Below are 16,682 nucleotides of genomic sequence, written 5' to 3'. Positions count from 1 at the left end.
TTTTTTCATAATACAGGATTTTTTTCACAGTAAAACTTTTTTTTCTTCTGGAGAATTGGAAAATCTTTTAATAATCACTTCCTTTTTGTTTGAGATTTGGAAGGAATGGCTTTTTAGTATTTCTGGTACTGTGCTGCAGACTCGAATCTTTTGTTAAGCTTCCAACATATTTGTCAATATTCGTCGTCCATCTTGAATATTTAAAAAGTGCCACATGACAAATTAAAGTACATGACATAAGCTTTTATTTCGGCATAGGGAAAAATTTTTTTTATAAAAACTGTTCTGGGCAGATGGGGGTGTCCGGTTGGCGAAGAATGCCCCATATATATATATATTAGCGCTTCACAAGTTAGTAAAGTTATTATGCATGATGAACCAGCCTCTCTCGAAACTCGCTCTCATTGACGACTTTCAAACTTGTACCGAAGCCTTAAGATCTGTTGCGATCAACTTGAAGATCTTTTTAGCTCTGCTTGCAGCTTAACATCTTTATCAACTAGGTATGGGACGTTGCAATGCTAATGAATATTCGAACAAAGTGTCTGAGACAGAACTAAGATCAAATCAAAGTGTCGAAAAAGTAGTAGTAGAGATACTAAAAGCAGGAGAGCTACATTACATTCATGCAGAGTATCAAGCTAATTTTGGCCAGCACTTATTCAACGAAGAACAGGGAAATTAATGAAATTTTTAAAAACGAGCATCCAGTTAATTGCAGGTTTAAATATCACGCATCTGGTGAAAATCATCACTAGCTTGAAGCGGTTATAGGAACGCATTTTATCCTATCCAGTTAATCACGAAAATACTTACGGCAGTGATGGTTAGATTCGCGTTCTCTATGAGCTGTAGTGATGGAGATGATGAAAGAGGCAGCGACTGTACAAAATTTTTTACTTCAAAGTCTGATAACAACTTTTTGGGCATAGCTTTTTCGAGGAGCTGTGCAGTTTTGGTGCCGTGTCGTTGTAAAAAATTTACTGATTCGTCAAAAAACTATGATGTTTTAGGGACGAGTGGAATTGAAATTGGGAAAATTTGTATTTCCTGAACATTGCATGGACCTGTTGAAGAGCAGCTCTTCTTAACTAATTTCATCGAATTTCCCATCGAACTTTGTATTCTATGTTAGGCTTATTTCGTTCCTTATTTGGATATGTCTCACAACTATTCAAGACACGTTTACATAGGTACTTATGCATACATATCTTATGACTAAGTGTAAACAAGAAACGAAAAAAATAATTTATAGCCCCCTACTCGCATTAGGATTTTAGTTTGAAACAAAGGATGCATAAAGTTGACGATGGAGAAGGTGTTTGGAATGCGAAATTCTATAAACCCATTAGTGTTCACAACTGCATTTTTAATTTAATATTTTTTTTTTTTTCATTTTTAAATAAATAAATTATGCCGCATATAAAACAAAATATATACATAATTTTCTCATTGAATAACAATGACCCACAAATCGAATAACATGAAATATATAAAGATTAAATTTTAGAAAACCAAAAAACCAAAAAATTATAAAAAATTCCCAACGCGCGTTCATTAAAGCCATTGCAAATTATATGCAAAACAAAAACACAACAAAAACAAATATTAAAAAAAATCCGTAAATAACATTAAGAAAGGAACTTACATTTTGAGCATACCGCGAAATCAACACTCCGCCGCGAACATTGCGACAATTACTTAGCGTAAATTCGAATAAATTCTAACAACAAAAAGCGCGCGCTCAAATCACTATTTTTGAAAGCCTGCCCAAACTACAAGTAAGTGTAAAAAAGCGTAGGTACTCACACAGAACCGGTGGCATGCACGGAATTAAAAAAAATATATATATGTATATGTTTATGTTAATTTAGTTTTCGCAAAAATTCTTCGAAATACATGCGCTGCGAAAAATATTCAAATTCAAATTCAGAATTAGCTGTACTGTAGCTAAATGGAATGCAAATTAGAATTCGAAGGAGTAGCCGCATACAGCCAACAACGGTATTGGCGATAGTCAAAATGTGGCTTAAAAAAAACAGTAGCATGCAAAGGCGTGAAAATGTCACTCTTCATTGCTTTGTCTTGTCTGCTGAGCGCTCCGCAATTGACATATCTTTTTATACGAAAATTATTGTACTCGTACTCTAATTGTTTTCGTCACTTAAAAATTCAATTAGCGTGCCGCTATGAATCCAAAACGCTTAGCCTGCCGTAAAAAATTAGTACACTGGGAATTCCTGCAAATTAAAAATAAAAACTAAAATAGCAGCTGCTCAGCTCATTTACACATCACTCATCGCTGCATCCACAAAAAACAAAAAAAAAACAACCATAATTGTTATGTTTTAGGATGATGGAAATTTTTGAATATAACTCAAGATGGCCTTGGTATGGTTCAGTTACCCAAAAATTCCAAGCAATAAAGATTTTGAAATATTTTTCTTTAAAATGGAAGCGTTTATTATATAATTTTTTAGTACCTGGTCAAGGAGGCTTGGCTTGATATTTTTTATATAAATTATTTAAAATTTAGATAATAGATCGCAATATATCAATGGAGTCTTCTTTTAGACAGTTTCAGCGCACTTTGGCAACATTCGCCACACCAGCAGCCGAAGAAAAGCTTTTATTTGCGGAGTAGGAAGATATATGTTGAAAGTATGGAAAAGAGACAAAAATTTATTTTCAGATATAATTTTTAATGCTGAAACATCTTGAAGTATGGTATCCCCACAAAACTAATACGGCTATGCAAGATGACGTTGCTCAACACCAGCAGCGCCGTCAGAATTGGGAAGGACCTCTCCGAGCCGTTTGATACCAAACGAGGTTTCAGACAGGGTGACTCCCTGTCGTGTGACTTCTTTAACCTGATGCTGGAGAGCATCGTACAAGCCGCAAAACTTAATCGCTCAGGCACAATATTTTATAAGAGCGTACAATTGTTGGCGTATGCCGATGATATCGATATCATCGGCCTTAACAACCGCGCTGTTAGTTCTGCGTTCTCCAAACTGGATAAAGAGGCAAAGCGAATGGGTTTGGTGGTGTAGGAGGACAGAACGAAGTACTTCCTGTCGTCAAACAAACAGTCGACGCACTCGTGTATCGGCACCCACGACACTGTTGACAGTTATGATTTCGGGGTTGTAAGAGACTTCGTTTATCTAAGAACAAGAGCACTATCACCGATAACAATGTCAGCCTTGAAATCCAACGTAGAATCTCTCTTGCCAACAAGTGCTACTTTGGACTAAGTAGGCAACTGAGCAGTAAAGTCCTCTCTCGACGAACAAAACTAACACTCTACAAGACTCTCATCATGCCCGTCCTAACGTATGGCGCAGAAGCTTGGACGATGACAACATCCGATGAAGCGACGCTTGGAGTGTTCGAGAGAAAGATTCTGCGTAAGATTTTTGGACCTTTGCACGTTGGCAACGGCGAATATCGCAGACGATGGAACGATGAGCTGTATGAGCTTTACGACGACATAGACATAGCGCAGCAAATAAAGATCCAGCGGCTACGCTGGCTGGGTCATGTCGTCCGAATGGATGCAAACGCTCCGGGTTTGAAAGTATTCGATGCGGTACCAGCTGGTGGTAGCAGAGGAAGAGGAAGGCCTCCTAAAAATTACGTGACACTCGATAACTTTCGAACTTCGTACAAATCTCTCTATCGGCAAACTGGAGTTTGAGGGTCGTGACAAGGCAATATTTCCAAAACACGGTTTTTTTTGTATTTTGTGAAATTTTTTTAATACGTTTTCTCAAATAAATATCCTTTTAGCTTAGTGTGAGACAATAGGTATATTGCAAAAAAAAGTAATCAAGACTTACAGTTTCATTTTGGGCCTCGATGGGCTAATCAAATTTTGTATAAAACGTGGCTTTTGAAAAAATACTCTATTATTGGACAAATTGAATGCATTTTGTGTAACTTATTGTGTAAGCCCGAAATACCGATTTTTTTAAACCTAGAGTAGTGTTGCCACCTAATTATTATTGAAAATATTAAATAAAGATTGACTCATCAAAAGCTAATCTAGGATGTAGGGCATTAAATTCGAGTAAGGGTTGCATTTCCCGCGACAGTTCATAAAGTTTATGGTCAGACTTTAGAGATTGTGAAATTGTTTCGAAAATGGCAGCATTTATGCATAGCAAATGTGCTTTTTCTGACATTTGAGCTTAAGATATTAGATCTGTTTTATTTTGGTTTTCCTATACACAAAATACAAATGAAGTTGCCCTATTTGAAGGTTTGAATATAAAATTGCATGAGTAGCTCTTTTAAGATCATGATATATAATATTTTATTTAATTTATAAGTAAAATAAGATTTTTAAAAGAAAAAAGGCTGTAATTTTGCATAAAATTGTACTTGTTTTTTTTTTTTAATTTTGAATTATAATATTTTACTACAAAATTATACTTCCATTGGCTTTTTTTCAACTTCATGTTTTCTTTGATATATTGTGCATTCAACAAGTGATTTTAATCGCGGATAGAAGCACGTGTTGTTAAAAAATAAAATCGAATCTTCGAACGCGTATAAGAGGCATATTTTGTATTTTTTTTATAAAAGTGCTAAAAATGCAATAACTGCAGCTGCAGAAATAACCACTGTTCACGGAGAGGATACCGAGAGTGTAAGGACTGCGCAAAAGTGATTTTCAAAATTCCGAAGTGGTAACTTCCACGTGGAGGATGCCCCGCGCGCTGGTCGTCCTGAAGTCTTTAACTCCGACGCCTTGCTCGAACTCGTGAAAGCTGAGCCAAATTTGGCTGCCGATATGATAGCTCAAAGGTTAAATTCATCGCTTGTATGGTTCACAGGCACCTGGTTTAGTTGGGAAAGGTTTCAAAGCTGGGAAAATGGGATCCGCATAGACTTTCCGTCGCCAACCTTTAGCAGAGAGTGAATGTGTGTTCTCAGCTGCTGCCACAGCTTGAAAATGAAATTTTTTTGAACCGTATCGTTACTGGTGATGAGAAATGGGTCCTTTACAATAGTCCTGTTCGCAAACGCCAATGGTTAGATAAAAATGAAACACCAGAACCGACCCCTAGAGATGGCCTTCACCCCAAGAAGATTCGTCTGTCTATTTGGTGGGATATGGCCGGTATTGTTCATTATGAACTTCTGGAACCAAACCAGACGATAACTGCTGATTATAATTCTCATCAGCTATCAAACCTGAATGAGGCACTTAAAAAAAATCGACCGTCTTTAGTGAATAGACGCAAAGTTTTGTTTCACCACGACAACGCAAAACCTCATACCGCAAGGCAAACATTAGGTAAGCTGAACGAGCTCGGATGGGAGCTAATGCCACTTCTACCATACTTTACGGATATTGCATCTTGTGATTATCACCTTTTCCCTGGACTTCAACCCCATATGAGGAACAAGAACTACTCCTCAAAAGAAGCTTTAAAAAGGGATATCGAAGCGTATTTTGGCTCCAAGGACAAACAATTTTTTGAGCAGGGAATTAAAAATTTGCCTAAACGTTGGGAAGACATTGTAAATAATAAAGGAAAATATAAAATTAATTAATAAATACTTTAAACATTTTTTATATTACTTTTAAAACCACCCTTAAAAAACGCACGAACTTATGGAATGACCTGATACTTTTCATATTTACTATATTCGAAATAATTTTTTTCACGCACAGAGTTACACTTTTTTTGATATGTTATCTTTATAATAAAATTATATTCTTAACCATCAAGTAACGTTCAATGCAAAATCTGAAAAACAAAATCTTTTTTTGTTCTGTCGATTGCCCTCCTTTTTGAAATAGTACTAAACAGTTAGATAAATGAGTTCATTTGTCTTTCGCGCAAACATTTAGCATTCTGTGTATGTTTCAAGCAAAAAAAGTGTCAACAAATGTCCGTTAAATTGTCAATTAATCAAATTCTATCAGCTTAATCATCTAAATATTTTACTTCGGCTACCTTGTTTGCGTAAAAAAAAAATTGTATTTATTTTATTGAGGTTAATGCCTTCTTGCTCCAAGCAAAACAAAATTGAAATAAGAGGGACAAATGGTGGAAATATAAATATAAAAAAATACAATATAACCCATGCTAATAGTCGTGTATTTGATTATTTTAGTTTAAAATGAAATGCATTCACAATTAAAAATGTTTTGTTTTCTTTTAAAACTTCCACCAAGCAACTTTTTTAAGCTGCAGAAATTCCTTTTTCTGCTTTGTCTATCATCCACTCGTGTTCGATGAACTGTCCAATAACTCTCAATATCTCAGTGACGACTCGCAATAAGGAATCATCATCATAAATTCCTAGAGTTCCAGTGTGGAACGGAAGGCCAGAATAAGGAATACCAAATCATGAATTTCTACACCAAACCTTAAGCGGCAATGAAAGCCAGCCATCGAAGTTGTTAAAAATGAAAATGTTTTGTAGCTTTTAGGCTCAACCAATCCTACTCAGAATTGTGCTCAAGCAATTCATTTTCATGTCTGAGGTTTCTTCAGGAATCATTGTGAGTTTTACCCAAAATTTTGCCATCGATACCAGTGCGTCAATACCCAGTAAGAAAGTTGACCCCTAATTGAATACGAGTTTGGTCATTCTACAGCTCAACGCCATGCACCATTTTTGATCCGGTTCCTGAGTGCAAATAAATTGTTCTGCTTAGATTCTATCCTCCTTTGAAATCATCAAGAAACCGTCTGGGTATCGCATCGGCGACCACATTTTCAGAACAGGAACCTAAATTCAGTCTACCGAGAGCGGGTTGCAATCGTTGTTTAATAGAGTAACGCATAGCTCATTCAGGCTCAAATGTGAGCAAAGTATACATAAGTAGAATACAAGAACTCTTTTCACCTAAGCTAAATATGGTCAGATAAATGAATTCCTGTCGATTGAAATATAAGATGGTCCTCTGTGTCAACTATCGCGGAACTAGCCCTCTAAACGTTGCATACAACTTTCTTATGAAAAGATAAACGACACACACCATCTCTTGGCCGATTTTAAAAGCCGCTTTCGACAGGAAGAAAAGGAGTTGTCTATAGGAAGAAAAGGAGATGTCTGAACTAAATCGCTTTGGCACAATTTACTATGTCAATTTGCATGGTCTAAAAATCCAGCAGTTTTGTTGGTTAGATTATATCGTCAAATAATCTAAACGTACATTAATTAAAACATTCCATTCATTACCTATAAGCGGGTACAGAGTAAAGAAACAAAGTACTTTGCATTTGAAAAACTACGTAGGGTCGTGGAAGAGCTGACTAAATTCACCAAGTAGCCGAGATGGTTTGGGGATAGATAGGACATTGGAGAACTGCGTTTTTCTCAGAACCTAAGCGCATATTTGTGACCTCAAATGGACCTCTGTAAAGAACAGACTATCTAAGCTTACATCATTAAGCTTACTTAACTAAGTATAACCTATCATAAGCCACGGATTCGTTAGACTCGATAAGAGGTCGAGATTTTATCGGAGATGAATTAGAGAGCTTCCATTTTTTCGGAGAGGCACAATGGAACTTTGTGACTTCCGCCAAATTCAAGATTTTTTTGAAGAAGGATTAGAGAGCTTTCTTTTCTCTGAGAGCCACAATGGCACTTTGTGACCTCCAACTAACCTCTTTATAGAGTAACCCATCTAAGCTTACTTAGTCCCTGGCATAACCTAACTTAAAGCCTGGGATTCATTAGACGCGCCAAGGGGTTGAGAACATTTCGCGATTGATAGGATTGAGTTAGGAGAAGTTGTTGAGGGTCGCAATGGACTTGTGTGGCCTCAAATTCACCTCGTTTCAGGGCAGTAGTCTAAATTAGCCTCACTCAACCTCAGGTTATTTTTTTTTTCCTTCGGCGACTGCTTTAAAGTAATATTGATATCGGTAAAAATCGCTTAGCGGCTCAATCTGCTACTAAGAATGATAATTTGAAGCCATAACTATTTTATAAACATGTCGCTATCGAAAAATCAGCACGAAAACCATAAACCTATATTATTTACCTAATAAATCACTTTTAAAACGAAATCAGATAACCCAAAAGTATGCTTCAAATATTACTGAACACACCAACAATCCTACAACGTAGCAGGGCGTACAAATTACATCATCTACGGCTACTATGGATGCACATCTGTACGTGCGTATGTTGACGCTTAAACAGCAAGCGCGAGCCTCCGTTACGTATAACATTTTTTTTTTTTTGGACTAGAACTCATCCATTATTCAAACGGCAACACTTGTAAAACATTTTGGCCCTTAAGCTTAAATGTACTTGGATGTGTGTGTATGTATATACCTATTGATTTCACATTTAAGAACACGCCCGAAATCTGTTCAACACATATTTGCAGGCATATGGAAATTTTGGGAAATCCCAACGAAATTATTTTGCTATCGGTTTGAGTCCCGTACAATTTTTTATCAAAAATGAAAGGCAATCTCGGAGGTGTTAGGTACGCAAGCAAATTTTTAATTTTAGGGGCAAAATGGCTTATTATAATAAGGAAAAATATTAAATTAATAAAACAACACAGAAACAACAAAAGTAAAACAAAAACCACTCACTCAAAATCCCAAAAAAAAACATTATAAATTCCGTGCGGACATGGGTAATTTACTTTAATGAAATCTTCACAAATTTTGTAGAAATCAAAGTGAAACACAAGGTTGGCGGCAGCTTAGAGACGCAGCCGAGTGTGCGGCGAATGCGAAAATCAATGCGCTTAATAGCGCAGACGCGCCGCCGCAATACCAAAAACCGACGCTACAAACTGGGATCTGTCGGTGCTCATGCGCGTATGCCGACACACCATTGTTTTTGTTGTATGGTTAGCAATCAAGCTAGCAGCGGCTGAAATGGCGGTAATAGGGCACGGAGTAAGGCACGGAGTAAGGCATGGAATTGGTGGGTGGCGATCGGGCGGTGTCGCGACGCTAAGCTGCGAGAACATTACCTGAATGCTAAATAGTCCTTCCATGTGGCGGCGTAGCGTAATTGCACTACCCACCGTGCTAAAATATAAACAAAATTAACGAAAAATTGTAAAATAAAAACAGCAAAGCAACCGCTCGGCTACAAATCGCGTGCAATTTCGGTTAATGGTTTTTTTTTTATTTTTGATTTGTCGCCCACTGTCCAGCCAGCCATACGCTCGTCCATCTACTGCTACTACTACTATGGTGCGTTGCCTATGTCGTACCTTTCGCATACGGCCCATTTTCGTATATAAATCTAACGCGAATCGTTGGGAAGACATCACTTCTTTGGTGGAAACTTAACTGCTAAGTTTAGCTCCAGTCTCTCGCGTCTTACGAGTGAAGTGAACATTAAGTCATTTAAAAAAAATATCAAGTCGCTCTTTTTAAGGATAAAAGTCATCGTTTTCGCATTCGTGTGTGCTTTATCTTCAATCCAACAACAACAACAACAACATAAAAGTGTTCAAAATGAAATTCCACGCATCGTTGGCTTTGATCGTAGTTTGCGGTTTGGTTGCCTGCAGCCAGGCATTGCCTGCCAAGAAAAGTATGTTTCGTAGAAAAATTTGACTAGTAAAATATAAAAAAAATATAATATTGTGATTGAAAATTTTGAAGAAAAAAGTAGATTTTTGGATTTAAAACTTTTTTTGTAAAAAAATTCCGCTTCTCAAGAAAAAGTTTTAGGCAAGAAAAACGCCGGGCAAATTTTTTTAAAGTATCAAAAACAAAAAACAAAAATGGTATTTTGATTAAAAATTTAGAAGAAAAATGTAAATTTTTGGATACAAAATTTTTTTGGAAAAAATTACACTTCTCAAGAAGAAGTTTTAAAAAGAAAACTTTTAGGCAAACAAGCGCTAAGCAAATATGTTTAAAGGATCAAAAAACAGTGGTGTTGTGATTGAAAATTTAGAAGAAAAAAATAAATTTTTGAATTAAAAATTGTTTGTAAAAAATTTCACTTCTCAAAAATAAAGTTTTTAAGCAAACAACGCGTTAGGCAAATTTTTTAAAAATATCAAAAAATGGTATTGGGATTGCAAATTAGAAAAGAAAAGTAAATTTTTGGATAAAAAATTTTTTTGTAAAAAAAATCCCCTGTGTTTGTAAAAGAAATCCACTTCTCAAGAAAGAGTTTCATAAAGACAACTTTTAGGCAAGAAAAACGTTGGGCAAATTTTTTTAAAGTATCAAAAGAAAAATTGGCATTATGATTGAAAATTGAAAATTTAGAAGAAAAATGTAAATTTTTGGTTACAAATTTTTTTTTTGTAAAAAATACCACTTCTCGAGGAAGAGTTTCAAAAATAAAGCTTTTAGACAAAAAACACACTAGGCAAATATATTTACAATATAAAAAAATGGTATTGTGATTGGAAATTTAGAAGAAAAAACTAAATTTTTATATTAAAATTAGTTCGGTGATTATGTTTAAAAATTTTATAAAGAATTGGTTTAATTATTTGTATTTATTCAGTAAATATTTAAACTTTTGAAAAAATGACTCAGGGAGATAATCTTAAAGAAAATGTTTTAAAAGCAAATTTTTAAACTCGAAAAGTAGTTTCACAAATTTTAACTCCTTTTAATTTAATTTAATTTCCTTTTTCAAATAAATCCGAATTTTTAAGAGCAAATAATTGAAAAAGAATTTATTTAGCTCAATTTTTTAAACACCAAAAAACTGTTTTGCTCGAACGATCTCATTTAATTAATTTTAGTAAATTTCTCAACTCAAATAAGTTTCAAAAAATCACTGCCAGCTTCAAAATCGCTATATTTTCCTAGTTTCAAAAACTTGTATTTTCCACTTTAATAAAACCAACCAAAAAAGAGCCGCCTTTAATGTTTGATATCAGCTCAAGTCAAACCCATCCCAGATATGTATTTCAATAATAATAGGGTGTATCCTCTCAACCGTGCATATGGCATATTTATCATACTCTCCCACCTCCTTCCACTGTTCCAGGATTGGCCTACTACCCACAACCTGCCGCGGCCCAGTACTATGCCGCTCCACAACGCATGATGTTCATGCGTTACGTCCAGCCCTCATACGGTAATGCTCGCTCTCACCAAGCCGCCGCTGCGCTCGTCGCCGGCGATTCTGTCGCCACTGGCACTTATCTGCAAGGTGAGTAGATAGCTTTTGCCTACCCCACGTACTCATATTTCCTTCACCTGCCCTACATTTTATTGAATATCTTAAGCGCCCAATAAAGATTGTATTCACACAGGCGTTGATGGTGTTGCCGCCGCTGCTGGACCCGTCGAAGCTGCCAGTTTCTCTGGTGATGTGCAAGATGATGCTGTCGCCGCTGCTGGTGCCCATGTCGCTCACTCTATTGCCGAAGCCTATCCTGCCGCATCTGCTGAAGAGCAACATAAGATAACCGTGCAAGTCGATTTGGACCCTGCTAGCGCTGAGGCTAGCGATGATGATGCTAAGGAAGGCCGCGAATACAGTTACGATGCTCCTGTTGGTGGTGCCGCTGATGTTGAGGTCAATTTGGCTGGTGAAGTCGAAAGCCCCGAACCATTTGCTCCTGGCTCCGCTGCTGATGCTGCTACCGTTAGCGTTGGTCTTTCCGGCGCTGCTGCATCCGAAGTACCTGTTGTAGGCGGTGCCTCTGCTTCCAAGGGTATTGATGTGAGCTTGAGCTTGCCCGCTCCAGCACCTATTGCTCCAGTTGTTCCCCTTGCTGCCGCCAAACCAGGTAAAGGTTACTTGCCCGCCAAGAAGAAGGTCATCGTTGAATTGGAACAAGCTGCCGAATCCGAAGATGATGCCGATAACGCTGTTGCTGTTCAGGACGATGATGATGTTGTAGAGGAAGACGATGATGCTTACGCTCCCGTACCAGTCGCTCCCAAAGTTCCCGCTCGTCGTCCTGTGGCCAAAAAGCCCGCTAAGGCTGGTTGCGCCGGTTGCTCGAAGGCCGCCAAGCCATTGCCTGCCGGTACCTTCTTCCCCGTAGACTTTGGTGGCGCCACCGGTGGTGCTATCGCTATTGCCAACTCATTCAGCACTGGTGAGAGCGGCTCCGCTACCAGCCACGCCATCGCCTATGGCAACCCCGACCAAGCTCGCGCTCGTTTGCCCGCACGCAGACGCCACTAGAAATCTCACAATGAAATAGAATTTAATAATTTTGTAAAATCCATAACCGCTAGTGCAACATAAATGACTTGAAAACGTAATGCCAGAACGAATTACTTATAAACCCCTTTAAATTGTTTCTATAACTAAATATAATTTTTATTTTTTGTTTTAAACTTCTTAGCCCAATTGTACATGACGACCTTAAAAAAAAAACATAAAAAATGACAAATAAAAATCTTTTATCCTTAAAAACACGTTTTGTTCACCTTTGAAGCCAATTTGGGAAATAACATAAGAATTTTCTCTTGCAAACTAAAAATAGTGCCTAATCGCAGAATACTGAGCATACATCTGAGTATCAGAATAAAATCTGAAATATCGTTGTGAAGAATTACTTGCTCGCCTACATTAAGTGTCTATTTTTTTCATTCGTGGGCAATGCTGGCCTGTAATTCTCAATTAGTTTATGGAATTTGTCAAATTCTAATTTCAATAGATGCTGCTTTCCATGGCGCATGGCGGATATTGCAACTATTTAGCTTAATTTAACGCTGTGATTCTCTTGCTCTCTATCCAACAAACTCTATCATCGGATTCATTATTTTTTTATGCAGTTTCAATCGGCTGCAGTGGACAGAAAGGAAAGGCATGGGTGTTGATCAACCCACGGGTAGATCAGAGCGCTCGAGGGAATTTCTAGAGCTAATAAAGCCGCAACTCTCGAACTAGGTAGGACATTGTCCTCTAGGTGTCGATGCAGTGAGACTTGGGATTGTTCCAAGTCCTTTCTGCAGAAGGATGAGGGAAAACATCTCCGCAGCTTCTTCTCAGCTGTCCTACTCTCGTCGGACATAGTTTGAGACGTCTGGGCTCGTACTTTTTCGCTGCACCTGCGAATATTACTGGCTCAAGCATTACACACCTGGTGAAATTCATTAGTAGCTTGAAGCGATTGATATGAACGTAAATTGCCACTGCAACAGGAGGATGCGGGTAATCGCGGTAATAGCGCAGACACACTAAATTTAGCGAAGTCCTCAACCATCTGTGCAGTGCTGCCGTTTTTACTTCGTTTGGAAGATTTTACTTCGCTTTTTTCCAAATATTCCACCACTTCCTCTTTCGAAAAAATACTTCACTTTTTGCCTCGTTCAAAAAAACACTTCCCTTTTTGCCAGTTTCAACAAAAAAACAATTCACTTTTTAAATACTTTGTTATTTCAATATCCCAATTCATAAATATTTCTATTTCAAATTAATTACCACTCATAGGGTAAACATAAATTTGCTGAACGCTCGAAAACCCAATTAACTATTGTGACTGATTGTCATTTTATTCGCTTTGTTTGCTTGACTTGGCAATGTCAATTAATTAGAAGTTGTGCATTTGTATGCATACATACAAACACATTCGAAAAATACCGCTATGTGGCTTCAACTGATTTTACGTTTTGTCTTCATTTGGTTTGGAGTATTTATTTCTCGGAAAACAAGTGCCTCATAGTTTTACAAAAGTTTTCATTCAAATTATTGTATTTTCGTTTCAAAAAGTGTGCCTTAATTTTAATAGCAAAGCATATCGTAACTCTCGTTTTCTTGGGTGTAAAATCATGGATCGATAAGAAAAAACATTGTTTAAATGTACGTGTGATACAAATATCTTAAATTGTACGCATTAGTTTTTTAGTCAAAGCAGATGGCACGCAATATGGTGCAATAAGAAAGGAGCCAACAATTCCAGTGTCTAGTAAATCAGTGTAAGTTGTCGTTAATAATTTGATTGCAAAAACTATTATTTCTAATATTATATTAGTATCAGCTCTTCTGACGAATCAGATGGATCAGCCTTTGAAGATGTGTCCAAAAATTCCGTCCACATTGGAAAAATTTACATAGATGGCTTGATACTAAAGAAGGTAAATCGTACTGCGTGATTTGCAAAAAAATCCTTGCAAATAACATAACCAATATTAAAAGACACGGAGAAGGAGAAAGTCATAAAAAAAGGCAAGCAGCTTTGCGAAATAAAATTAAGCTGAGCGACGTTAAAGAAAGGTGTTATGCTACCAAAAATGCAATCAAGATAGCTGAATTAAAAATTATACTTTTTTTGTGCATTTACGATTTACCGTTTACCCTCATATCGCCTTTAATAGAACTAATTAAAAGTGTTGCAGCCAATACAAATGTAATAAAAGGCCTGAAATGTGGTAGAACAAAGGCAAAAGAAACCGTAACAAATGTACTACATAAAAATTTTGTTGAAAAGATAAGCGATTGTTTGAGAAATAACAAATTCTCTCTTATAATAGACGAAGCAACAGATGTAAGTTCAGCAAAGTGTTTGGCTCTAGTGGTTCGCTATTTTGATAAAGAAAACGGGAAAATTCGAGATCATTTTTTAAGTTTAATCGAACTTGATAAGAGTGATTCCAAAACAATTTTTGAATCAATTAAAGCTTTTTTTTGAACGATTTAAAATTCCCTTAACAAACTTAATTGGCTTTGCAGCTGACAATGCAGTGATGATGGGTCAAATAAATGAAGTGCAGAGGCTCCTTAAAGATATAAATCCTCACTTGAATGCGATATTGGATGTATCTGCCACTCTATGCATTTGTGTTCATCGAAAGCTGCTAAGGCCATTCCAAGTAAAATCGAGAATCTTGTGAGGGATATATACCTATTTTTTAATTATAGCAGTAAAAGGCAAAAAGAGTTCGTTGAATTTCAAAATTATTTCAATTTAGAAAACCATAAAATTTTGAAAGTATCTAATACCCGTTGGTTGTCTATGGAAAATGCCGTGTCCAGAGTATTGGAACAATGGAAAGCCTTAGTTCATTATTTTGACTTAACAAATTTTGAACAAAACCATGATATGACAAATAACATACTGACAAATATGAATGAATGCTATTTGTTTTTTTGGCATACATTTTGAAAGAAATCAATAAAATTAACTTAGAATTTCAGTCAGAGACTCCACGCTTTCACGTAGCTCTGGAAATGTTGACCCTCTATTTCAAAAATATTTTAAGTAATTTTGTTGACTTAAACCTGTTAAATTTTGATATGTTAACAGTGGATAATTTTGATCAGCTAAGTGTATTTAAACCTTTAAAAGATATTTATCTTGGACAAAAAGCTCAGAGTATTTACAAAGTCAGAATTTAACAAATTCACAAACTATTGATATTCAGCAAAATTGTAAACAGTTTTATATAATTCTCTGCAAGCAAATTTTACGTAGAATCGATTTTAAAAACCCAATTCTGAATGCTGTGAAAATTCTAAACCCTCTTTCTTTAGGCTCTAGTTTAATGCCGTTAACCACTTTATTCCCAAATCTTGTAGAAAATGATGAACATCTAGAACTTTTGGAAAGTGAATGGAGGTTACTTATTCTACAAAATCGGTCCGAAGAAGGTCTTGAGAGTTTCTGGAAACAAATGTTTTGCATGAAAATCAGCTTAGGAGATTTAATGTACCCTAATTTAAAAGATTTTGTTGGTGCTATCCTAAGCCTTCCACATAGTAGCGCATCCCCTGAGCGTGTGTTTTCAAGAATGAATAGTATTAAATCATTTAGAAGAAATTGTTTGGATGTGGGTACAGTGGACTCCTTACTTTTAGTAAGAGAAATGGTGACTGCAAACGAAATCAATAATTGGGTTCCATCTCATAATATTCTCATATATTCTTTTTCAGTATAAAATAATCACCATTTAAATGTTTATTTTTTTTACTTGAATAGTCATTAGATAAAATCTAATATAAAAATTAAAAATTATTTGTACGTCCATTTTATTTCAGTAGTAATATGAAGTCCAGGGCTTTATTCATGTGAATTTATTGGTCTTAAAATTATTGGAGGTTGAATTAGTTTTAAAGGTGGCACACAGATGGCGCTATTTATCACTTTATCGCGTTGGCAATACTGAATATATATTCATGACAAAGCCTCATCCCTAGGCTTTGTTTATCAGTATCTGTCATTTCGCTGAAGTATAAACGACGCAGTGTTTTCGTGCTCCGAGTATGTCAACTTTCGTGCCGTCGAAACGCAATTTGCGGGAAGCTTTGCTTTTCTGCTTCAATTTGAAAAAAAATACAGCCCAAGCCCGTGAATTGCTGCAGGAGGCCTACCCAGACCATACTCCGTCGATTTCAACATGTGAGTACTGGTTTCGACGATTCAAAAGTGGTGATTTTCACACCGAAGACAAGGAGCGTCTTGGCCAGCCCAAAAAGTTCGAGGGCGCGGAATTGGGGGAATTGGTAAACGAGGACTCGTGCCAAACCCAAGAAGAGCTTGCTAAATCATTGGGCGTTGATAAATCAACCGTTTGCAAACGTCTAAAAGCGATGGGAATGATCCAAAAGCAAGGACATTGGGTCCTGTACGAGTTGAAGCTGCGCGACGTCCAACGGCGATTTTTTACGTGCGGATTGCTGATCGAGCAACAAAATCGGAAGCGTTTTTTGCATCGGGTGGTGACTGGCGGCGAAAAATGGATCCACTACGATAACCCAAAACGCAAAAAATCATGGGGTTTGCCCGGCCACGCATCAAC

At 36.7% G+C, this 16,682-nt stretch overlaps 1 protein-coding gene across 3 annotated transcripts; it reads left to right on the top strand.

Moving 5' to 3' along the window:
- Positions 1-9,294: 9,294 nt before the first annotated feature.
- Positions 9,295-12,208, top strand: LOC128862229 (skin secretory protein xP2). 3 transcript variants are annotated; one of them, XM_054100737.1, is made up of 3 exons: positions 9,295-9,546; positions 10,972-11,136; positions 11,240-12,208. In XM_054100737.1, the coding sequence occupies exons 1-3, from the start codon at positions 9,468-9,470 to the stop codon at positions 12,121-12,123; spliced, it is 1,128 nt and encodes a 375-aa protein (XP_053956712.1). In that variant the 5' UTR covers positions 9,295-9,467; the 3' UTR covers positions 12,124-12,208. The 3 variants fall into 3 exon arrangements, with proteins under 3 accessions (XP_053956712.1, XP_053956711.1, XP_053956710.1); XM_054100736.1 differs by having other exon boundaries at positions 11,225-12,208; XM_054100735.1 differs by having other exon boundaries at positions 11,213-12,208.
- Positions 12,209-16,682: the final 4,474 nt, after the last annotated feature.

Source organism: Anastrepha ludens, chromosome 4 (assembly GCF_028408465.1).
Source record: "Anastrepha ludens isolate Willacy chromosome 4, idAnaLude1.1, whole genome shotgun sequence".
Taxonomy (NCBI): Eukaryota; Metazoa; Arthropoda; class Insecta; order Diptera; family Tephritidae; genus Anastrepha; species Anastrepha ludens.
Note: the sequence above shows the minus strand (reverse complement) of the source record. Positions and strands in the feature narration are given on the sequence as shown.